The sequence below is a fragment of the Falco naumanni genome, chromosome 8 (assembly GCF_017639655.2).
Source record: "Falco naumanni isolate bFalNau1 chromosome 8, bFalNau1.pat, whole genome shotgun sequence".
NCBI lineage: Eukaryota > Metazoa > Chordata > Aves > Falconiformes > Falconidae > Falco > Falco naumanni.
Window position 1 is genome coordinate 19,381,489 of NC_054061.1, and position 25,847 is coordinate 19,407,335.

At 41.6% G+C, this 25,847-nt stretch overlaps 1 protein-coding gene across 1 annotated transcript in view; it reads left to right on the forward strand.

The window, feature by feature from the left end:
- The window catches only part of CTNNA1 (catenin alpha 1), a 122,795-nt gene that overhangs the window by 24,726 nt on the left and 72,222 nt on the right, over positions 1 to 25,847 (forward strand). Inside the window, exons 4-7 of the mRNA XM_040602938.1 lie at positions 848 to 1,014; positions 1,791 to 1,910; positions 3,941 to 4,207; positions 6,859 to 7,062. Coding sequence (XP_040458872.1) covers positions 848 to 1,014; positions 1,791 to 1,910; positions 3,941 to 4,207; positions 6,859 to 7,062 — 758 coding nt within the window. The remainder of the gene's footprint in view (positions 1 to 847; positions 1,015 to 1,790; positions 1,911 to 3,940; positions 4,208 to 6,858; positions 7,063 to 25,847) is intronic.

Sequence of the window (25,847 nt, forward strand, 5' to 3'; positions counted from 1 at the left end):
CTGAACTAAATCCTAGCTGTTCACCAAATGTTTCTGAAATGCAAAGAGATCCAAGAATAATAATGTGGATTCCAAAACTTACTGCTATGTAGGAACTGTGGTACTAGAAGCAAAATGCTGCCTCAGAAAGGGGGGGAGATAGCCCAAATTTACTCCTGTGACTATATGCAGACGTTACTTTTGTGCTTTCCGAATGCCTTCTGGAGGAATTTCTCTAGCTGTGTAAAATGCCTTTTGCTTTTCATAGTTAACCAATTGCATTGTTACCATCTGAAACCCAAATTCTTTCCTCCTGCACCAGATGCAGACCCACAGGCTATGAAATGTTGAAGCATTTTACTAAGCGGTGCCTTGCTTTGAATGCAAACCAGGGCATATCCAGCCAGGTCATCGCTCCGAGTTGTTTACAGTCCCATGGGCTGTGGCGTTTCCTTGTGTGTTTACAGTACTTTCTGCTGCTTAGTGCTTAACTCCTACACGCACACAAATCAAAGCTTTTGCTGAAGCTTTGAAAGCATTGTAGTTTGTGAAATAACTGCAGTCCCGCATGTAATAGCGAAGGCATGCTGAATTCGCTTCTCTAGAGGATTCTGGCACGTTAAAACACCTGTACAGTTGGAAGTAAGGACCAAAGCGTTATTTCCCAGCACTTTGTCCCTGCACAAGCCCCTATACCCCGATACCGTGTGATAACCGTATTTAAGGGTAGCTATATGCAATCTTGATTGCTGGCTGTGTTTAAGCAAACACGTTTTGTTTTGGAGACTTAGATTGGCTTGCCTGGGAATCCTTACAGCCCCGTAAGAAATGCTGTGTGATGTTAAAGTCATCTTCTCCCCTTGTGCAGGTGACTTGATGAAGAGCGCTTCAGGAGAGTTTGCAGATGACCCCTGCTCCTCCGTGAAACGAGGAAACATGGTCCGTGCGGCACGTGCCCTCCTTTCTGCTGTTACTCGACTGCTGATTTTGGCTGACATGGCAGATGTCTACAAGCTGCTTGTTCAACTTAAAGTAGTAAGTGTAGTTCTTTCTGCGGTTTCACTTTGCTGTGCCTGGCACACCGGGCATGCTCTGTCAAGTGGGTTGTTTCACACATGTGTGCTGACCCTGGTGTATGCACTGTCAGCAGCTCACTTCTGGAGCAGGGAGGCTTTTAGGGGTTTTCCTGACGTGTGCAATGGGTATTTTGTCACTTGTTTTTACACTCAATGTCATTAGTTTTTGACATTGTGTTGCACTTCATTCTGAACTTCTAGTATTGAAGCTAAATGTGCTATGGTCTGCAGCTGCAGGTGATAACCGGCTTTTTCATCTTAAAGAAATAATTTGGCTTTTTTATAACAAGTACTCCCTTGTAGCTACTAGGGATGAGTAGCTTTGGTAGACTAAATAAAATGAATGTGGAGATTTGAGGAAGCCTTTTCTTCCCACGAGCAAAAGTGTGGGTGGGTGGTTTGTTCAGAATCTGAAATGAAATGAGGTTTGATACTGGGCCTGCTTTTGCATCAGGGCTTTGAGGACTTTCCTCATGCCCTTCAATGGCTACTGCCAGGGCCCTGGGCTCCTTCATACTTTTCAAATGTGTGCACTTGGCTGTCTCTAGTAGCTGTTGACTATGAAGCAGTAGCTAAGCCTTGAGTAGTACTAACCTTTGAAGTATCTCTCCCCAGAAGAGAAAAGGGGGGAGAGAAAGATTGCTTTCTCTTGGCTGCTGTGAAGTACGTTCTGAATTACTTCCTCAACTGTGGACTGTATTACCCGGAAAAATATGTGATTATATATTCTTTTAGGTGGAAGAAGGTATCTTGAAACTAAGAAATGCTGGCACAGAGCAGGATTTGGGTATCCAGTACAAAGCCCTCAAACCAGAAGTTGACAAGCTTAACATAATGGCAGCCAAAAGACAACAGGTATAGTGATGTCTTTCTTCTGTATGTTGTTCCTTCTTTTTCTTTTTCAAAATAATAAGGCAGCCCTGCTGCTCTTAGGCAGTACACGTTGCTGCTAATATTTTTTTTTTTTACTGTATTTTTATTGCCAAGTACTTTGTACTCAGCTGTGTTTAGGACATTTGAGCTTGCCTGTAAGCAGAAAGTCTGCTCAGCTGTAGTGTAGTGCTTCTGATGGAATTTGTTCTAGTAGCATTTGTTAATGTTAATGCTTTAGTACCTCAATGAAATGCTGCTTCCCAACCCTTGCACTTCCCATTTTGAAGCAGTGCAGGTGTGGGTAAGAGAACTGAGATGTCACTCGGTGCCTGATGCACTCACCACTAGACCACACTGCCTCTGTAGTTCACATGTATGGACTGATGTGTGCGGTTAAACAGGGAGCAAAGCCATGGCTGGGCACAGAATTAAAACCCTTTCCAAGAAAGTGAGTGGGGATGCTGATTAGTCTTGCACTTAAATGCCCATTTGAGGAGGGGCTTAAAATCCTGTTTGTTATGTGTATGTTCTGTGTTTGGATAGCTTGTGTTTAAATTGTGTGTAAAATTTGTTCTGTTCAACAGCACTGTTGTGACTCATTCTTGTGTAGGTAAGTTTTCAAAAGGAAGCAGGAGTGTGGGCAGTCCCATTTATCAGAAATACCATAGTTTTGTAGAGCATTTTTTGTTTGTTTGTTCTGCTGATAGGTACAAATCAAAACTGCTTACACACCTCCTGACACTGCTTGCTTTTTTTGCATAGGATTCTTCTTTGAAAAAACATTGGGTACAGTCTAAAATGGATTGCCAGTTGGTTATGTATCTGAAATCTGATTGCAGTAAATGGGAGTACGGTTGTGATGGCAGTGCAATAAATGTTCTTAAACTGCTTTGTGATGGATTGTTTCACGCTATGGGAAGTGGCTATACTAAATCTGTAAATCTGTAAGCCTGCTTGGAGTGCCCTCCCTGCTTAGTGTGTATCTTAAAGGTTGCATATTATCCATTCATTTTGAAGAGTCTGTCAGATATTTTTTTTCCCATTTTTCTCAGTAAGGCAGTCTTAATTGTCATCACTTCTTCATTAGATTTAAGAGGTAACTTTAAATTTACGATGCTGCTAATAACTGTGTTCATTCTTCCTTTTATAAACTTACGGCTTGTGCTGGACTCAGAAGCTTTATCTAATCATACTGCTTCTATTCCATAATGGAGGTGATAGTGCTTTAGAGAATTGTACCAGTGAGTGTTGGGGAAAAGACATATGGACTTGCTCGCTAATCTTAAATTAGTGGTAATTACAGTCATTGGATTAATTTCGTCTCATTGGAAGTGAACAAGAAGTTGAACGAGATGATATACTTGTTCTTCTAAAATTAAGTACCTTAGTCTCTTGAGGAAAGTAAACTCCATCTTCAAGGTGTGATTAAAGAAAACATTCTGGTTGTGAGTCTAGGAGTTTAAATTAAAGAGGATCTTGCTTCTCATGTGCAAGAGCAGGAAATATTGCAGAGCAAGCTTCTTGTTAATTTGATAGTTAAAAATTAGCTTGGTCCTTATTTATCTAAAAATGTAAGGTATTTCATTTTGAGGATTTAAGTTTCTTTTGTGGGTTTTTTTTTTTTTCCCAGATGTAAACTGGAGGGAGTGGGGAGAAAAATCTGTGCTCACAGCTTCTGTATCTTCCTGATTTACAGGTTTTACCAGCTTCCAAAATGCTAGTCCTGTACTGTGGAGAAGAGCACAAATCCAACCTCAGATTTTTGAATTGCAGAGTTGTGGATTGCCCTACAGTACTTTTTTTTTTTTTTTTTTTTTTTGTCTTTTATAAAATTGTTCTGTTTTGACATTAATTGAGCCCTTAAGAATAAGGATACTCAATCAGAAGACAGATTTGAGCATACTAGGCAAAGAACCTGCCTGTCTTTTGAAAATCCCAGCAGCCAGTGTATGGATGTTAAGTGTGAGGAATATTCTCAAATGCCTTTTTTTTTTTTTTAATTTTCCTAATAGGAATTGAAAGATGTGGGTCACCGTGATCAAATGGCAGCAGCCAGAGGAATTCTGCAGAAGAACGTTCCCATTCTTTATACGGCGTCCCAGGCCTGTCTGCAGCACCCTGATGTAGCTGCTTACAAAGCTAACAGGGACTTGATCTACAAACAGCTTCAGCAGGCAGTGACGGGCATCTCAAATGCAGCTCAAGCAACTGCATCAGATGATGCTGCCCAGCAGCAGGGTGGAGGTGGAGAGCTGGCTTATGCTCTGAACAACTTTGATGTAAGTTTTGAACCCTTTATGTTAACAAAAAAAAAAAAAGGTAACTTCAGCTTTTGTGTTTGTTCACCTGATTTACTAGCAACAGCCTGGTTTTATTCATATTGCCTGAAAGATCATTTTCTACTGAAATATAGCAAGTCCCTGGTAAAGTAGGCTTTAATTTTTTTAAAAAGTGTTTTTCCGAACTAGGATTGATGGAATATAGAAAGTTACATATGTGGTTCTTGTTGATTGAAGGCTGTCAAGTTAAACTAGCTCTGAAATAGCAGTTAGCCTACTGCTATGTTAGATGTAAGCCCTTGGTTTATTTGAAATTGATTATTTCATAATATATTTATGTAATGTATTCTTGTAGATGACAGAAGTGACTTATTAAAAGTGAATAATGTATTTGGAATTGCCCAAACTGCCTATTGAGAGGAACTTGAAGTGGGAAACTTAATATGATCTTTGGTTAGGGATGAAGTCGTTTCACACTGATGTGTTGTACTGATCTGTCATATTCTTTATCTTGCATTCAGTAAGTTGCTGAGGATAGCCATGCATTTTTACTGAGAACACTTCCCTTTTGAAGCCAGTGTTCTGTGTGTACCACTGATTCAGCCTCTGAATTTTAAACACCTTGGCACTAACTTACCTCTAAAACTTTATTTAATATTGCAAAGCTATCATTCAAAAGGTGTTTAATACATTTTGGTTTTGTCAGATATTGCTCACCTTCTCCTTTTTGCTCTTACCACTCCTGTTCCTCCCCTACATTACTTTCTCTGCCAGGTTTCTTCTACCAGGATAAAGTACTAGTTGAGTTCTCGCGGTGCCCAGTGTGAAGCCTTTCAATGTGATCCCTTAGGTAACAAGAGGATGTCATGGTTGTCTTAATCTTTGTGACTACGATTTCAGCTTCAAATCAGCTTTTCTTGAGTTCCATTAGTTGTATATTCAGCTACATAGATCTTAAGAGCGTGCCCCAGGTCAGCACCCGAGGGATTGCAGGTTTGAGCAGGTATCTGGGAAGGGAAGGCAGGTCCTCTAACAGTACAGTGTTAAGGACTGACTGGGGTACGCAGGACTGAAGAAACAATTCAGTTCAGGTTCATGGATTGGCTTATCTAGCTCAAACCATTTAATGTGATTTCTGATATATGGCCATATTTTACTATATGAACCCTCTAATATATGGCCGGAGACTTGAGTGCTGCGGTTCACATGGAGCTTTTAAGCTTTTAGTTCCGCTTTGTGAGGCTCTCTAATAGCAGCAGGGCTCATTCAGCAGGCCAGCTTCAATGCATGTTGTGTGCAATAGCTTTGTCGTCTCATTCCTGCCAAAGGAGACTGACAAAACAAATGTGTTCAGGTCTTGGCAGATGTTATCCCTGCACTTCATTTCCTGTTAATGTTTGGGTATTCTTGTGCTCTTGTAATAGAGGTTTTGCACACAAATGCCCCCAAATACTCCAACGTGTTTTACCGTAATGGTAAAATATTAAATGACTACCAGAAGATAACAAGATAATTATTATTTCTGGTTTTGATGGTGCAGTTCTGGAGTTATAGCATACTACTATTGTATTATTTGCACAGCTGAAAGTTTCAGGAAAAATGAGGAGCATGTTGGAGAACACATGCCATGTTCTAATCCTGCTGTGAAGGCTGCGTGGTTACTCTGTAGGGAGACAAAATGTGCTGGCTGGCAGAAGAAGTAGTGGTGGTGACATTGCTGTTGAGGTTAGCTGGCACATGAACTGAACAAATTTCAAAAAATTGGGGCCTCTTCTTACAGAGTTAGCAATGTCCTCCCCTCCCACCTCCACAGTGGGAAGAAAACCCACCCAAACCCGAAACAAACTATCAAACCTTGAAATAGCTGAATAATTTTTCCTTAATAAATTGCAAACCTGTTTAAATAAATCACCTGAAAGTACTTATCAAGTGATAAATACTACCCTGTGGCTTCCTGGTGAACTTGTAGGGGTGGTGGTGCAGGACCCCTTGTGTCAGTAGTGCTGTTTCAGCCTTAAGTCTCAGTATGAGCTGTGCTTACTAATACTTTGTCAAGATAAACCTGTGATGGTTTTCTGCCATGAAGAAATTGATTTCTGTGCTGTTTGAAACATTCGTGTTGATGTTTCACATTAAGAATTTTTGAAAATGCTGTTGTATTTACCTACATAGCGGTGAAGAGAAGAAAGACTGGATAAATGAGGACAACAGATCACTATGTATGTAGGGCTAATTTTGGATGTTTGTTTTCCTTGTGGTTTTTTTTGTTCATGATGGGATAATTATATCTGACAAGTTAACTAGCGAAGGCCTGTCCAGATTGACATGTAGTTAAGAAGAGTTCTATATTTTGAACCTTATTTGTGCTGGCACATTTGATTTTTGCCATTCATGTAACAAGGCTTCCTGTGGCCAAGTTTTGTTTAGCTGTCAAAGCAGCACAAGAAATGACTAGCAATGTAATCTGCTGGGGAACCTTTTAGTAATTTTACAAAACTACTCATGAAAATCATCCTTGGTGCCAAAATTGTGTGGTGTTTGCCTTTTATGTGTGATCAGGGGTTTGCTGTAAATGTTTGTTGTCTTGATGACTTAACCAGTACTTTACTGCTTGGTCTGATTACTAATTTCTAAAACCTTTATTTTACTAGAAACAAATTATCGTGGATCCATCGACCTTCAGTGAAGAACGTTTTAGGCCTTCCCTGGAAGAGCGCCTGGAGAGCATCATTAGCGGAGCAGCCCTGATGGCTGATTCATCCTGCACACGTGATGACCGACGGGAACGTATAGTTGCCGAGTGTAATGCAGTGCGACAGGCCTTGCAGGATCTACTTTCAGAATACATGGGGAATGTGAGTATCTTCCGTTCCGTTTTAGGTTGTGTGGTTTTTAACTCAGTGTGATAATCTAAAATGTGGAATTGAAGCTGTGTGTCTTGAAGCTGGTTTGTTCAGTTCCTGAACAGAAATTGAGCAGTAACCAGTAAGCCTGAAAGGTTGGTCAAGAGGCAGGTTCAAATATACCTAAATTGTCAATGATACTTACCTTAAAATTGATCTCTAGTCTTCTTCCAGGCAACTATTGTCACCACAGTGTTAACCCTTCAGCACTGTTTTTATTTAATGACTGTTAATACTGGTTTGCATAGAAATTCAATAGAATTAGCCTGGTTTTTTGCCTCTGTTTACATAAGATAACTCGTATGGAAAAAGTAGTGCAACTTCACTTCTGTTGAAGCTCGAGAAGCTTAACTGTCATCTTTTTAACTACAGGCATAGATTCTCAGAGTAGAGTTTAATTACTGTTGCTACTCAGTTTGAGTAGAGGTGTTGTATGAAGTTAAATATTTAGTAAGAAATCCTGAGAACAGTGTGGTGTAAATATTGGACTCCGAGCATTTTTCCCCCCCCCCCAGTGTTTAAGCATTTAACATCCACACAGTATTTGAAGCCTAAGAATGTTTCTACAGTTGGAGTGTCATGTCATGCGGATAATCTTCTGCATTTGAGGGTATCATGATGTAATGCTGGACTTCCCTGCCCTCTGTTGCCTCTGTGTTCTTATCCCAGTGGGTTTTAATCTGAATAGCTCTCACTGTGTTGAGAGGTGAGGTTGGGATATCATAGGATTTAGACTGTATCTAGTCTTTAAACTTAAGTACTGCTGAAGTTGATTTCAGAAATAAAGTTGCAGAAATAGCAACAACTTAAGCAAACCACATGGCTTGTTGCACTGTCACAAGTAAAATTGGCTGAAAAAATCTTAATGGGATGAAGAGAAATCTTTATTTATGCTTTTTGGCGTGTTTAAGGTGAAACTTGGTTCAAATACCTTTTTTCTAGACAGTAGAATTTATTTAGGAGCACTACTGTGGTGGGTACCTTACCTTCAGGTTTTTAGGTGAAAACTATGTCAGTGTAGAGTAAAACTGGTCCAAAGGCTGCCATGTGCAGATTAGGGTTGTATAGTTTGGAGAACAGGTGCTGTGTGTGGTAGAGAGTAAGTAAAACAAGGATTTCTGTTTACCAAAGACAAGGACAAAGTAATTGAACAAAACTGAAAGCCAAGCCTTATATAGCCTGCGGGCTGAGCTAGGTACTTCATGTAGTCTGCCTTTAATTGCTTGTGAAAGTAGCTTGTGCTCAGCATTGACATTATATAGAGCTTAAAGACAGCAGCTGGGAAGCAAACCGCTAAGTTGTGTCATTTAAAATTCTTTTCAGAGCAGGTTGTTTTATTAGTATGATGCATCTGTAATAATTTCCTGAACGAGTGTGCTGCTGGACTAGATGAAGCCCTGTCGGCATGATTCAGAATAAAACATCCACCAAATGCTAATTAAAAATGTGGAAGATGGAAATGCTCGGTCTTGCACATAAGAGTTGGTATCATTTCTCTCACTGGAAGTTGGTCACTACTACCTGTGTAGGGCTGCAGAGCTTTGACTTCCTTTCACAGAAATGCCTGTCGTCCTCCTCCTTGGCTGTGTACTGTTGCCTCTGATATGCAAGGTAAAGTCATCATGCTGAGATAGAAAGAATGCATTCTCTCTTTTATCTCTCTTAACACATTGTGAAATTAGTGGAGCATACTGAATTTTTTAAAGTCACTGCTATGTTATGATTGTAGGCAGTGTAGTTGGGGAAATGAGATTAGAAATTCAGTGAAATGGAGTGGAAAAAGCAATTGATAAATTATGGTGAAAATGTGGGATGGTGTGTAAAAAATCCATACTGTAAACCCCGCAATGATTAAGCTGAAGAATGAATAATAGTTGGGAATCTAAACGGTGAAAAAGGTTGGATACATCTACAGGAAGAGCTGGGGATGTGCTGACTTACAGTAGTGGTAGAGGAAATGTCATGTGTATGTATGGTGTACCCACGGCTCCGGTACCCAGCCGACTCCTCTTACGCTTTTCTTCAGCCTCCCTTTGAAGAAGGAAATGAATTGGGCATTAAATCTGTTAATTGCACGGCACTTGCAGTGCATCATAAATCCTATGTGAGTGCTAGAATAAGAGGTATTTATTGGCTGAGTGTAAAAATTCAGAGAGAAAATTGAATGAGAAACACACTGGAAAGGTTGAAGCACAGGAATGTCTTGAGGCAGATTCCCTTTTAGTTTTAAATGTCTTCTGTTTTAGTGACTTCCTCTAGCTTTTGGGGATTTCTTTCAGATTTCTGGCAATAAAAGCACAATTTTCTTGATAGCATACAACTTAAAAGTGTAGTGTTTGGACCCACAGTTTAACTGTTTCTCTGGGCTTGTCCCCAAGGGTCTGAGCCTGCAAGCATTACAGGCTGTGTTACAGAGTGTGGCAGGAGTTTCTGTCTGAGTAACAGTTGTCAGTAATAAACTGAATTGCAGGATCGCTTGACCCCTGCTGCATCTGCTGGCGTGGTGATGAAGCCTGTGATTATGACCCTAGAAGAAAGGCAAGATTTGCTTGTTCAGTAGTTTGCTACAGATATTTGTTTCCCCTTTTCTTAGATTGGTGTGTGTTTTACTTCCTTTTCCATCTAGCACAACTGTGTTGCCATTTTCAAGAGTAGTCCAACTTGGTCAGACTAAATCTTGTACATCAGGGCCTGGTATCCTGTCTTGGCAGCAGTCAGTAGTGTATCCTACAAGAGAGGGGACAATAACAAGAGGTGTGTAGCTTTACTTGCCCACGGTATCCCCCAGGTGCCAGCAGTCTGCATTTCAGATACTTCCAGAGCTAGCATTGCTGACTGCATTTCATGGCTCTTGGTGGACTTTCCCCCAATTGAATTAATTTCCCCCAACGAATCTGTATTGCTTCTTTCTAAACCCTTATAAATTTACAGCATAATCTTCATTAGCAAGGACTTCTCCTGCTTAAATAGGTGCTGTGTGAAGAAACATCTTCTTTTGCTTTGAAGCAGAATGACCTTCTGCCTGTTTTGTTGGACATTTCTTGCATCTCCTTTAGGAAAAGACGCTGAGCAGGTACTCAGTGCTCCTCCTTTATGCCAGTTACGTTGTTTCAGAGCCATATCATGTAGGAGACATTGGTTTTATCTTCCCTAGAATTAAATGTCCTGTTTTTATTAGGTGCTTGTCATAAACAAGATATGCAATGTCACCTTTCAGCGTTGGCTGTGCCCTCACTATCAAACAGTGTGGTGGATTAGGAATGGGATTTGTAGAGTGAATTAGGACTGTATGCCTGTGCTTATCTGCATTTTGTGGACACTTGCATCAGCTGATTTTAGCCTGGTCCTGTGGAGTGGGTGCTCGTTAGCATTTGCTGTGGTAGTGGCTGTCTCCTTGTTTAGATTCACTCAGAGGATCCAGCTCATGTGGCCCAGGAAGGCTCTGAGATGCGAAGCACAGCGCACAAAGTGGCGGTGACAGGGAGGTGAGTTTCAGAAGTGCAGTTCTAACCTGAGCCGAAATGCTGATGTGGGCACATTCTGCAATCTCGTCCTGCACCTTGTCTGGATTTTCAGATTCCCTTTGGGGAATTCATATTTCCTTTTGGGGACCAGAAGTGCACCTGCCGTTCAGGATTTGGGCAGTGTCACGGTATGTTCTGGAGGTGTTCTTTAGTCTGTACTGACAGTGACTAACACTCGATTTGCTTTCTGATAGCTGCTGAGCACTGAGGTGGTACCTCAGTGAAATGGCTACCTGTGGTGGGTTTGCATGGCAAGGTTTTGGTAGTGGGGAGGCTACAGGGTTGGCTTCTGTGAGAAGGTGCTAGAAGCTTTCCCCATGCCTGATGGAGCCAATGCCACTGGCTCCAAGGCAGACCCACTGCTGGTGAAGGCTGAGCTAATCGGCGACAGTGGTAGCACCTCTGTGATAGCATATTAAGAAGGAGGGGGGGTCTGCACCAGTGGGGGAGAGGGATGAGAGTGTGTGAGAGCAACAGCTCTGCAGACACCCAGGTCCGTGCAGGAGGAGGAGAGGCGGCGCGCCAGGCAGCAGAGTGGAGATTCCCCGGCAGCCCATGGGTAAGACCATGGAGAGGCAGGCTGTCCCCCTCAGCCCATGGAGGTGAACGGTGGAGCAGATCCCCACCCGGAGCCCGGAGAGGGCCCCATGCTGGAGCAGGTGGGAGCCCGAGGTGGGCTGTGACCTGAGGGAGGCCCACGCTAAAACAGGTCTGCTGGCAGGGCTGGTGACCCTGTGGGGGACCCGCGCTGGAGCAGCCTGTGAAGATCTGCAACCCATGGGAAGGACCCATGCTGGAGCAGTTCATGGAGAGCTGACTCCCATGGGAGGGACCCCACGCTGGAGCAGGGGAGGAATGGGGGGAGGAAGGAGCGACGGAAACTATGTGGTGCACTGACTGTAACCCCCACTCCCCGTCCCCCTGCGCTGCTTGCGGGGGAGGTAGAGAAATGGGAAATTAAGTGAAGCCCAGGAAGAAGGGAGGAGTAGGGGGAAGGTGTTTTTCTGATTTGAATGGTAACAAATGAAACTGGTTTTTTCCAAGTCAAGTCTGTTTTGCCTGTGACAGTAATTGCTGAGTGATGTCCCTGTCCTTATCTTGACCCATGAGCCTTTTTTTATTTTTTTTCTCTCCCCTGTCCTATTGAGGAGGGGGGTGATAGAGTGGTTTTGGTGGGCACCGGCATCCAACCAGGGGTCAAACCACCTCACTACCATCAAGATTTAGATTCTGAGTCATAGTGGTAGGAGTCTGTTCCTGTGAATGTTAAGTTAGATGGTCTTTTTGCTTGTGCATCACTTACTACTTACGTCCACTGAACTTCAACTGCCATTTTATTACCCAGCCTCTTGGTTTATAAGCCACATTCCTTAAAATGCCAGCTGTTCAGCCCTTAATTGTAGCATCTGATTCTTTAGCTTTTTCCCCTCATCTTCCACTTCGCCTGGGGAGAGCTGGTTTCCATTATGGCTTTTGCTCACTTCTCACAATTCCAACAGAAAATAGTTTTCCCTTTTAAACTTGCATTGCAGATCCCTCCTGGATTGAAATAGCAAATACAAATGTTTGTATGCATTTGGGTTTTATTACTTGGAGTAAACTTGATTCTTACTGCTGGTGCTGAATGGCAGAGCAAGAATGGGAAGGCCTAAAAAAATTCATTATTTGTTCTGACTGGCATTGTGAAAGCGGAGTAGTCCAAGGTCTTGGATCTGAGATCAGCTGTCTGGAATACAATAAATTGACCACATCAGTTGTAGCAGTGTTTGTAATAAAAATAATTGCTGGCAAGATCCAGATCTTTGTGTGATCTGTTGCAGTCGGGCATTCTTGGTGTGTGTTTTATTAATTAAATGAAAAAAAAATAAAATACAAAGCATATTTGAGTTTAGTTGGACATTGATACCAGACTTAGACAAGGGAAGAGGGCAGAACAAAGCATCTTCTTGAATGGTGTTCAAGGTTAATGGTACACCAATGAAGAAGTTAACAAGAAAGAGAGGATCCCGAGTGCAGCAATATAACAAAACACACAGGTACAGTCTTTTTTTTCTAACTCCGTAATCTTGTATGGGTAGATGTTGACCGGTTGCAGTTTGCTCCAAGTAAAAATTGTGAAGCAGAATATTTTTTGACACTACTGCCAGTTTATCCCAGCGACGCATTTGCCTTAGCAGCTGGTGCGATACCTCTCCCAGTGTACAGAGCAAGTACAATTCTTGTCAGCGTCTCTGCTTTTCTGTACTAGTCGGCTCTGCCTCAGATTTATATGTGTAGTTTTCATTGCAGTTACATTATCTAAATGACTTAAAGCGAATGCATAAAAAAGAGCAGTGGGCTGATAGAGCTAAAATATTTCTGCATTTCTGAGAAGCTGATAAGTAGAATGGAGAGGTAAGAAAATGTCTACAGACACATAAATCCACAGACTTTAAGTCGTGACAGGATATGTGCTGTCTGCTGTAACTCTCCATGGGTGGTGTTAGTGCAGAACTTGGGCAGCTTGCCTTGATTTTAGTTCCTGTGTTAAATATGGTAAACGTTAGGAGATAGTGGTTTTTGAGTTTTGGGTTTAGCAGGTTAGAAAGTGCAGGCCATCTGCTGCAAACTTAGCCAGAAGTTTCCAGTCTGCTCTCAGTTTGACTACATTGAACTCGATAACATCAGTTATAGGATTGATGTGTAAGGCTGAAAATAAAAGCTTCCTTAAGCTTTTGACAGTCCATTTTTATTGCTTGATGCAAGTGCCCTGAGGGATGGGGACAGTTCTGCTTCTTTCCATAAACACTGTTTCAGAGCTGTTCAGCAGCAGTGATCAGAGGTGTCCGGTTCTATTTAATATGCACAGAAATGTGCAGAGAGCTCTCATTTTAAGTCTATTCTGTACCCCATCAATTTCTAATGCATATAGCAACCCTTTCATACACACACCAGTAACTCGGACATATAGTAGCATAAACTTTGTCAGAAATTCTAGTTTGGCTAGCGTGGAATACGAACCCAGAGCCCCATTGTGTACAACATGCTCTTGTACAATAAAATCCCTTGTTACTACATTTGGAAACGATAAATCATGTTACATAAAGTAGCTTGACAGGCCCTATTTCAATGGGAATTTTAATGCTTTCATATTAACATTCTGACTGTGTCCTTGACTGTCTGGATTGCATTAGAGGTGCTTGGCAGCAAATGGAGAAAAACCATTGGGGGCTGGTTTTGGAGCAGGCGTTCCAGGCACAGATTACTTCAGCTGATTTCTACCACCACACACCCCCCTGCCCCTCCTAGTTTCCATCGTCTGTTTGGCCTCAAGTGGTTGAGTACCATAGCTGCCTGTTTTTGGGGGTGGGGTTGTATTTAGTGTTATATTTTAATCTAATTTACAGTCATATAGCACAACTTGGAGGTGAGGTGAATGAACCCCAGCTTGCTGCACTATGCTGCCTAGTGAGGGCCCTTGCGAGCTGGCCAGTGTGGTTGGGTGGTGAGGATGTCTGAAGTAGGTCTCAATACTTCTGGTTTTAGACTTGCTGGTCTTGTAACGTATTAGATGCTTGTTTTGCACCCCATTTCTGTGTTTAGTGTGCTTATGGAAACGTACCACTCCAAGTACTGTTTTCCTTCATCTTAATTGCACTATTTTGCTTTTGTTACCTAAGCTTCTGTGAGCAGCTCTGATGCTTGAAAATGAATGGGCAAGAAAGTGCCCAGCTTATCTATTCAGTATATTTTGGGAGAAATAATTGTCTTCGGAACTACTAGCGAATACTACTTCTACTCCTGACACACTTATGATTTACAGAATGGAAGTGTGTTCTCATTATGATTTTGGATCAACATTATTAATAGGCACAGCTTTGTATTCCATCAAGGATCCAAGTTTGGAATTGAACAAGTGTGAATCTTCACAGGACTGTAAAATTTATTTACAGTAAGTATCTCTATATTTGAAAGGGCTCTTGCATAGCTCTTTTAATGAAAGCAACTATTTCTGTGGAAATAGATGTGAATTACAATGGCAGACTGGTCTGTATTTATGATAAAGATGCTGATAAAAATTCTGCCTTGAGATAATGTACACTTTCTTTTTTAATACTGTTTCTGCCAGTTTAAGATGCTTGGATGCTGACGTGATGGACATGGTTTGAAAGCCTAGATGGATTTTCCTGTCATGGACTTCACTGCTCAGTGAAGAGAGCTATGCTGTTATGCTGAGCACTAATTTCCATAGACATTATCAGTTTGACAAAGATGCTGTTTTTAAAACAAAACATTTCTGAAGTGATACAGCTTTGAAATTTAATGCTTACAGGCTGACATGAAGTATGCTGAATTATTTACTCTGAGTGAAGCCTGATGAAGATGATGGGAATTTCATACTGCATCAGGCATTTTCAGGCCACAGAAATGAGCTTCCAGGTTGCTTACCCAGCATCATCCTGGTCTGGGATTTAGCATGGGGTACATTTTCAGAAGACATTTTGGAAACTTTTATTTCTTAGGAAGTAATACAAGGGCCTGTAGAAATAAACAGAAGCCAGCTCATGCAAAGCTTTGAGCCTTCTGAGCTTTGGATTTTAAAGCTCTTCAGAGCTCCCTCTCATCCCAGCAGTTACTATGAGCTTATCCTGATGCACGTGTGGAATTGCTGGTTTAGAGATCCCAAACACTGCTGAGGTGGGGGTGCTCAGCCTCCGAGGGGAGGGAGGGCAGCACACCTGAGCTGTGGTTGATTGTGGTGGCTGGTGGTAAAGGTCAGCGCAGCCGGCTCTGCTGAGGCTTTCAGTTCACTTACGCAAGTGGCACAACTTAAAAGCCGTCAATACTTTTCAGGCCCAAGGCAGTGTTTGTGCTATGCAGTGAAAATGTATTTCTTAAAAAGAAGCATATGGCTGGCTTAATGCCGACTTAAGGAAACCCAACGGAGTCCAATACTCACACCTGAAGTCTAGTTCCAGCACAAGCTTAGCGGTCTGAAACCTTAAATCATTGCTCTTCTCTATCTACTACCTTCAGCTTTTGCTGCTTGTTTGGTGCAAAATTGCTAGTAATAACTCTTAACTTGAATAGATTTGACAGTAGCTGGGACTTAGTTTAGACGGTCTTGTACAGCAGTACTCAACCTTGCAGGCTGTCCACACTTTTCAGCATTTTTGTTGTAGACTCTTCACATATGTAAAAGAAGGAAGGTTGCTGCCCTCACTTACAATGCTTACTCCGTTTGTGTGTGCAGCAGAATTGCAGTCTAATGCTATTTCTGAACTTGAGAATTGAGGCCTCTGGGTACCTTGTGTGGCAGTGAAGGCTTCGTCCCACCTGATCCCTCCTTGCCTTCCCCACCCCTTTAGGTCTGTATTGATGAAACATCTGTATTGATGAAACATCTGTATTTCCTTTCTTGTTAGACACATGTCTATCTCCAGTGTTAACACATATCTAGTATCTTACAATGTAATACTAGAACTCCAGACCTTTCTCAATCTATTGACCAAATCAATTGACCAAATAACATTTAAGATTGGTAGAAGGAAGACCTGAAATAATAAGATGTGTACCCTTGTTTGCGATGCAGTGGTTGGTATTTGGCAGCGTTTTACTTTAGTTGAGCTGTAAACCATTTTACATAAATATGCTGTAATGCTATGCATGGATCCTACTTTAAAATTCTGTGTTTCATGGCAATTCATTTGAATTCTACCATTTTGCAGGAAAATATTTGAACTTTATCTGCCTATGTAAAATTAAATACATAATCACTGCTAAGGAAGCTCCATTTGGTGATACTTGAGTACTCCCTGAAAGCCAAAATTGAGTATAGATGGAACAGAGCACATAAGTTTGCACAGTGACTGCTGATCTGTGGATAAGCAGTGTTTTAGCCTCCAGCAGGATCATGTTCTCAGTATGCAGAAGTATTACACAACTGGGCTTTTGAATTTCTCTTGTTGAAGGAAAGGGATGAGGGAATTAGTGTGAAGTTGGAAAACTATAGTTCTTGTGATATAACAGAATACTTGCACCTCAAGTCCTGGACTTCCTTTTTTTTTTTCTTTAGCTGTGATCTAATACAGACTCTGGATTAAGTTCCTATTTTTCTTTCTATTTTGCTTTCCAGTGTCTTTTTGCCCCTTTTATAGATCCTGATACAAGCAGCAGAGGTCTTGATGGGTACCCAGAATTTCTATTCTAGATGTGTTTTTAACATCTAGACTGTGCTCTTTGCCGAAGCTGTTTTACCCTGTGTAAGAAAGCTGATGTCCTGGAGCTTTAGACCTACTTTGTCCCAGAAAGTCAACTGAATCAATACAGAATAATTAGCATTTGTGGCTTATCCAAGTAGTGTTAGCCCCCTTGAATGTAAATAGAGGCAGAAGGGTGACTTAATCCTTCTCATGTCTGAGGAAAGGATGAGGGTTAAGCTGTGTCTTGGAAAACTGTTGAAAGAGGAGGAAATTTTGGCTTCCTCCTGGTCTACACAGGAACACATTTCTTCAGCAGGAGGGACAGGAGTTGGAGGCAAATGGGAAGAGGAGAAACAGAGCAGAGACAATTTGTATGTCAGGGTTAAAAATCTTCTGCTCAAAGCTATTTGAAAAGACTTGCCGCATGACTTTGGAGACTGTACTCAGAAATTATTCTTGCTGAATTGGCACTCTAAAAGAGTAGTGTCTTTACAATAACAGCAACAAACCTATGGGCTCACAGGCCAAGAGCTGCCTTGCAAAGGTGTGCTAAAAGATGCTTTTTCTTCAGTGCCAATTAAAAAAAGTTTTCCCTGGGCATCAGGCCACAAGGGGAAAACTAGGGCATTTGCAAAAGTAGCAGTAGTCAGTGAAAAGGCAAAGTCACGTGAGCATGCTTCCACAAATAATTATGCCTTCTGTAAACTGGGCGTATTTTTGGTCAACGTATGTATGTTTCAGACTGAATGCAAATGTTGCGTGATGTGCAGCCATTCATGGATTATTGACTCATGCTGCATATATGTTAACCTCAGACTGTCAAGAAATAAGGTTGTTGCCATTCATTGGGTGCTCTACTGCTGCCATATGCGGCCAGAAAAAAACAAACATTGCTTCTCGGCTCAGGATCTTTTCTGTATGCCTGAGGTGCTGTCATCTGTGGTTTACTGAATATGATAACTTGAATTGACATTATCGGTTACTTTGTGAAACCTGCGGAAAGAACTTGGAAAATGAAGCCTGGTAGCTCTTTGGAGGCAGGGGAGGCTTTGCGAAACAAAAGACTCTTGGTTTAGAAACCGTTTCACTTCGTAGGTACGGTGTCTGAGAGCTAAATACCTCTGCCTAGTGAAGGAAAGGAGAGTGATGGGGGAGTGTGCAGTGGAAAAACTGGGGAGGGCTGAGGTACAGTTCTTGTGGGTGACATGAGTTAGTTTGGGGGCTGCTGACCAGTTGACCAGCTCTGCTGGGCTCAGGTGTCCTTGGTGGGGGGTTCTCTGGCCACTCAGCCCTTTCTGCTTCTTGCCTGCTCCAGACTTTCCTTCTAGCTTGTCTTGCATCTGCTGCGGTCTAGGGAATATATTTTAGTCTTGTGTGGACTCCTTTTTTTTTCCTTTTTTTTAAAAAAGTACCTTTTATGGCCTTGTCTTCAGTTGATTGAATTTCAGTCCAAGGTTCCCACCTACAAGCGAGGTGGGTACTGTTCTGTTTTGAGTTTTAATATCATGACAGATTAAGATTTGTCCATGCAGTGTGAGGCTGCACATAGGGGCAGTTTGGAGGAGTCAGGGCATTATTATCTTAAACTAGTCAAGACTTCAAATAATTCTGATACTGTTAAATTTCTTTATGTTGTCTTGTTGTATGAATGTAGTTGCATAATTTTTCTCAAAATTAGAAGAAATGCACACAAATATTAAGGAATACTGGAGACACGGATATCTTCTGTGATTTCAAGACAGCCCTCATCACCTACTTGAGACTTTTTGGAAGTTTCTTTTCTTTCCTGCTGTCAGCTTGTGGTCATTTGTGTTGACAGATTTCAGGTTCATTCCAGATATTAATTAGCATCATGGGTTTATGATGCTTTTAAAAAAATACTGTTTCCCGAGCAGGAAGATAATCCTGGGACTTGTTTGTAGCACACATCGTCTGTCCTGTGCCTAGTGTTGGAAGGTCTTGATGGATGTTTCTCCTGTTCAAGCTTCCCAGCAGTTTAATTACAGCTGTGGCTGGCAGTGGTCGCCCAAGTTATATACCTCCATTACACACCATCCCCATGAGTTTTTAACTTAATACTGTGCATTGCTTTTAAGTATGCATTAGTTTTATTCAAAACAACTAAACCTTAGCAATTAATGCTACTTGTGTAGAGGTTGAGCAGCTGGCCATGTTACATCGCTGAGGTGGTTTCTGTGTCCATGGCTTCAGTTTTATTTTCCTTTTTCAGAGGATTCATCTGTGTGTCTTCCTGCCTCACCAGTCAGCTTCTTGAACTGCGTAGGGAAAAATCTGTAACGTGGCTTGCTTACTCTTCTCTGCTATGCCTTTGAATTTCTCCTTTGAGAACTGTCTCTATTGAGTCATTTTGGGGGAAGAAGGTGACATGGGAGCTCTAATGTCAAGTACAAAATAGGACTGCAGCTATATCATTTGATATTGTTCCCCTTAAATGCCAAATTGTGAATTTCCTTAGAGGCAGAATGAGCTTTTGGGCACTTCTCCAGGAGTCAAAGAATCCCAATTCTAGAGGTCACTGGACTGAAAAAAGCCAAGAAAATGAGAAGATAATGCAGAAATAACTGAAACGTTTAAAAAAGAAAGCCGAAAACCCTTCTGTCTTGACCCCTTTGGAGCTAACAGCCTACAAGATGGTCACCTTTCTTCCTATGGGATCTTTTAATTAAGGAAGGCAGTCATTGCAAACTTAAAAGTTTATGTTCTTGTGTTGCAAGAGCTGGTTTGAAGCAGGCTTGGTTCTGTTGTAGCTGTGGGCAGGATTGCTGCCCAGTCTTGCCCTGGGTATGGTGGTCTCTTACTGGCCTCCCACTTCTGTTGTCATACACGGCTTTTCGCATCCCGAAAGGCTGCTTCTGTGTATGCATATGCTGTGGGACTCTACTATGGGAACTGCGACTGAAATGAATGAGGAGATCCTATGAGGAATATGTGTGTAGAGAAAAAGGTAGTAATTAAGCAGCAAATCTTCATGTCCTGATACTCCCCCATACACTATCATGAAGACTTACTCATAGAGAACGTAGAACTGGCTCTTTGGTGATAGGTGCTCATATCTCCAAATTTCAGTTTTATAGTGCAGTGGAAAAATCTCTTCCCCCCACCCTACCAAAACAAAAAAACCCAAAAAGCAAGCAAACAAAAAAATCATGCATGCTCTCAACTGGAGTATAAGAATTTATATAGTCCTGCTCTTTCAGAACCAAGTACACAGGGTACTTGTATCCCCTGGGAGTATTCCTGGTGTCATTTCCAGCAGATGGATTAATTTATTTTATGTATTTTGTAAACTTGCTCTATGACTTTGGTTATATTACCTACTTCTGGAGCAGTGCCTATGTAAAGGGAAGGGTGCTTTCAGAACTAGACTGCAGTGAAGTATATATTCAGTTAAAGCTTATTTCTTGGTGTAAAACTGAATTTAACCAGCTGGATTTTTCGGATCACTGTCAGCTTAAGTACATGCAATTTCCCTGGTTTTTTTTCTGCCAGATTGTACAGTTCTGTACATTAATTCTGTTTGTTTTGAATAGCTGCTGCTTTATCATTTATCTAATGCTAATTTAAGTCATATATCTAATGATTTCTTTACAAGTAGAGGCTGATACCATAAAGATGCAAAATACTTCTGCATCCTGTAGCTCTCTGCTTTGCTTTACTTCCTTTTTCTGAGCACTTACTGTTGGTGATGCTACCTTCCCGCTCCACCTCAGATGTGCTGACTGTTCCTAAATGGCTTATTTCCTTTGACATTCGTTTTCTTTTGAAGAAGGGCAGCCACTTTGTATGTGTCGGGCTTGTGCTAGAATTTTAAATACTTTAATGCATTTTCATTATCTGCAAGGGTGGCTGGCTAATTAGTTAGCTTAGTAAATAATGGCTTGATAGTGTCTCTGTAAAGGATGACGTTATGCGTGCCATGGTTTTAGTGCCTTTTTAATCCTGCACGGTTCCTTGGCGAGTCACTTGCTTTAGGTAAATGGAGGTGTGTGAATGAGGTCGCTGGCTTTCTTCAACCCCAACTGGTGGTGTCAACCTCTCGGGCAGTGAGAGTGTTCTTGTTTGAAGCAATTTTGTCTTCTGTGGAGGCAAGTGAAGTTACCAAGGTGCACCTGTGGGATGGAGAGGAGATACTTCTGCATTTTAGTGCTGGTAAGGCTAGAGGTGCTCCATAGCTAGCCCTTCAACAGATAGTCAGCTTTTGATGCTATTTCCAGTTTTTAATACCTTCTGCTTCCTGTTGAAGGCAACTTCATATCTAGTTTTCTTGTTGCTGTAATTGCAGGTTAAGGCTGCTGAATCCCTTCCTACAGGAAATGCATACAGATCTGTCACAAACTAGAGCTATTTGTATTTCTAATAATGAGTAAAGGATACATTAATTCTAGCTTTGAATGTCTTATGACTATATTGGTAGGATTGTTTTATTATCTGTTTCTGAGCTGTCTTGCCAGGAGTTCGGTGGCTTTATTCCCAGATTTATAATGCATTCTCTTCCTCTTGGAAAGGGCATATGCTGTCTTGGCTCACTCTTTTTTAATTTGAGTTTGCAGGGGTCTGTGTTGTTCCAATTTTAGTTGTTCTATTTCTAAAGCCTTTCACATGCATGTAAAATATGATAAAAACTAAAATATTTGAAGGCTCTTACAATTACAGTGGGTGTAAACTTCAGCCTGCTTTTCATATTTCTGGATATATCTATTAGTTCATGTAATTTGCAAAGGAAAAACTTGAGATATTCTTTAGATAAGGTTACTAATTAACATCAAAATGAAAAATCAAGCCTGTAAAGGCGGCTCCACAGTAGCGGATTACTCACCAGCCCCAGCAGCTGTCTCATGGCTCCTGCAGAAGTGTTTTGTCCCTCTGATTTGGTATTCTGAGACATTCCCCCATCCATCCTGCTACTCCCATCTACCCAGCCACACTGAAAGTGAGATGAATTGACCTGTAGCCAAGCTTAACTAGTTGTCATTCAACAAAATAGCTTGTGAGGAAACAGCTGTAAGTATTGACAAAATATTGTGCTGCCCTCCTCGAGCTCCGTGGTTGTCATTCAGGGGCAGCCTGGATCAGACCTCACCTTGTTGCACAGCAGTTGGGGGTGATGCAGTGTCATCTTCACCTGCACGCTGCATGAAGAAACACTGTAGGCTTGAATTAGAGCTTTTATCAGCAATTACGACCCACCTCTAGGGTCTGTGTAGACCCATGTTACCAGGCTGCGGAGGCTGTTTGTTGCAGGATGGTGCTGTCTTGCTGCTTTTCCATTGCACATTTTCTTCTGCTCTCTGCTGGGTTGGGTGGGAGCCAGGGCTCGGGGCTATGGCCAGGAGGAGCCCTGGCAGCCCTTGTGCCGTGGAGGCACAGCTGGCTACAGAAGAGCAGCCTGGCCCTGGGCTGCTGGAGTCCTGAGCCCCAGCCCTGGCACATACCCTGCCTGCTCACGGCGGGGAGGGAAGAGAAGAAGAATACAAGCTTGCAAACTCCTGAAGAAGTAGGATGGCAGACCCACTGCAAAATAACCTCTTTACAGTTGAAGTGGTGTAAAATAGAGCCTAGACACTCTCCTGCCTCCCATCGGTTGACTAGGCATGAGCTGCCATCTGATGGAGGCCTCTGGGGAGGAGGTGTGGGTGGGGACCTGGCAAACTTCACCGCGTGCAAGTTAGAGCCCTTCAGCGTCGTGGTGGCTCTGAGCTCAACTAGAAAACACGTTCAAGGTAACAAGAAGCACAAACCTTTTACCTGAAGTCTTCTGCAAACTGTATGTTTGCTTTGTTAATGGTGGGTCCAAGTCTGGCTTGTAAGGTCCTAACTTTGCCCCAATATCACAATTTAATGGAAACTATGAAAACTCAGTTCAATAAAATCTCTGTTTTAGCATATGATGTATTGTCACCAGGATTAGTTTCCTTTTGAGTTCTTAAGAAAAAAATGTCTGGTGTTGCAGGATGATTTTCCTGACACCCTGGCACTTTTCTGCCATTACTTATCTGTATGAATAGATACTTTTGCCTCATAGTAGTGGAAATGTGTTTCAGAGGTATAGAACTTTTGTGCTCTATATCATAAAACCTGTGCTGTTAACTTCTTTAGATGTAAGCCTTAGGAGAGCACCAGTAGCTCCGTTACCTGGTAGTGGCACAAAAGCAGTACAAAATGCTTGAGAATCTGTTGTTTTCCAGGCCAGACAGACACCTCTCTTCATCTCTTCCCCTCCTCCCCCACATCATAGGTGAAAAGAATAGTAAAAAAAAAAAACAATTACTTTGTGCTGTTACACAAAAATACCACTTTTTCCCCCCCAAGGAATAACACATTGATAGTACTAGACAGTAATCTTAAAGGTTTGGTTTCACCATTGCTTAAAATAGGACTTTCTCAGTTTGTGTTGCCTGTGAAGGTATTTGAATGAAATAGCTGGTTACCCCTGCGGCTGGAGCAGAAGGGTTGTGTGGATACGTATATACAAGTTAGTAACTGGGTTCTGCATGGGCTGGGGTTCAAATTTATCATTTCACGTGGTGGAGTTTCGATTGTCCTTAAGAAGTGAACTGCTTACAAACCAGCCCCAGCATTTTCCACTGCTTTCGGCATTGCCCTCAAGTGGGAATTCTGGAGCAAGTTACAGGGATTTGGAATGGGTTTTAGCCTGGGGCAGTCCTGAAGATTTTGGTCAGCTGCCATTTAGAGGTAAAAGATGTTATGAAATGCGTAGGAAGAGTAACTTGTATGTTCTCCTGATTTTTCCTTTTTTGTTAGGGAACAGACTCTGCAAGAGTGAAGTTGCAAATTATAGCTATCACATGAGGAAGTAAAGCTTTTGGAAGATTTTTTTTCTGTTAATGAAGAGAGTGGAAATATGTTACTAATTTGAAATATCTGTTCCAAAGGCATAGAATGCTTTTGATAACACACTGGTAAAATAGGCCTTTCCTGATTACAACTGCATTACATTTAAAAAAGAAAAAAAAAACCCAAACCACTTGTCAAAACAGAAATCAAGCTGTGTAATGGCCTTGGTAGAAGCCGTTTTAAGATTCACAAAGTTGTTCTCTTTTCTGTTTAACATTGGTGTGCGGGTTTTTTTTCTTCCTGGCTCAGATCACTGAAACCTGTTCATGTTCTTTATCATATTTTTCACCTTGTTTCTGTGAGCAATCTGTATCAAAAATGTGGACTTGTCATTTAGTCCTAATCCTGTCAGTAGCTTAAAACATTTCTCTTGCACAAACAAATGTAGGGAATAGTATATACTATTTATTAAAAAAAACAAAACAACCAACCACCCAGGATAAGCGTTAGTAATGTTTTTAGCATAGTTTACCCAATTGATTCAGTTCATGGCAACTGAGCAATACTTAGACTGGCTGGAGGTTTAGCCCCCAGGAGATACCCAAACTGCAAGACAGATGACCAGCAGCTAGTGATGGGTGAAAAGCTCAGTTAAGTAGTCAGCACACAATGTTAATAGACATAGGTTAGGGTAGGATGATGTGGTCAAAGCCAATGTACTTTTAGTACTAGACTTCTCTGTTACTATGTTAACCAATTAATGGTATCTTCATCTAAGATAATACCTATATCCTTGAAACTGTCTCTGTTGCGGCGAAACTCATCTGCAGAGGCCCAAACCCTTCTTGACACTGATTTTTAGAAGTTTTTCTGCCTTCCATAGGTAAACTTCCCCATTAGTGGTTTCTTTTGAGATATACTTTTGATTTCTAAATACTTCTTTCAGTTAGTACCCCAGGATCACTGGTTGCATACATTTCATATTGTTTCAGGTGGATTTACTGTGTTACATACCTGTTTTGTTATGTTTTGGTTTTTTTTTTTAATTTATTGCCTATGTGTGCATAATCGATGTTTTAGAAGAATGGGATGGTTTGGTTGTCTTGCTATTTATGTAACCTCATCTTTTTTTGAGTGGTTTCCTTGTATTTTCATGGTTCCTGGTGGGTATCTGATGGTCAGTTCGTACAGACTAATTTTTGTTCTTGACTGTTACAGCACAGGTTGAACTCCAGCAGAGTCGCAGTTAACAGAATGTGCTGCAATGTAGCTAGGTTTGCATAAACATTTGAAATGGTTTTTTAAAGCTGATGATCACTTATTAATTTGCTTGATGAAGATTACTATTTTTGAATAAATGGACACTAAAAGTAGATGTTGAAGTTCCTATCTTGATGATGCAGCTTTACTGTGGCATATTCAAATGATCCAGTGCCCACTAAGAAGCAGCAAGCCGTCTGCAGTCTAGTAGCATCGGCTCATTTGAATGTAGTATAAAACTTTTTCATGTGTCTCTAGATGCTCTCATTGGCATGCTTTGTCAAGTTAATTGTTGTCCATAGACAGTTGTAGATATGAAGGGGTAATATCCCTGAAATTTATCTGTGTGGTGTGCTGGAATCGTTCTCCACTGTCAGTGCTTTCATTTGTCCGCTGTGTTTTATGGCGTTAGTCACGGGCAGGTCCTGGAGTAGTCTTGAGCTGCAGTAGAGGAGGGTGCTGAGCACTTCCACATTCCAGGTCTCTGTGTAATGTTACTGCTTCTGTGCAAGTGCTTTTTGCACGAGAACCTCGCTGTGTGTGGGGCGGTGTTTGCTGTCCTGGTCCCTGCTGGTAAGGGTACATCCCTGCAGCATGGGAACAGGAGCTTTGAGTTCATTTCATAAATGCTTCTCAGATTTGGAACAAAGTGGTGGTTTTCTCAGAGTTTCAGGTTTCTCAACAAATATCTGTATCACTGACAAATCCAAAACATGGAGTGGAAGAGGCATTGCAACTTGTTCAGCAGTTCCCAGCACTGAAGGTGTTTTGAAGTTGCACGCATGATCTGTAAATACCTGAAATGCCTTAGTCCTGATTTCATTGTTACGTTATGTTACACTGTGCATATGTGGGTGTTTAACTATTTTAACTGTAGGCAGCAGATGTCCCTTATCCAAAGGACTGACTTATTTTAGCTGGTCTAGAGACTTGCTCTCTACTCAGGGTGGCAGAG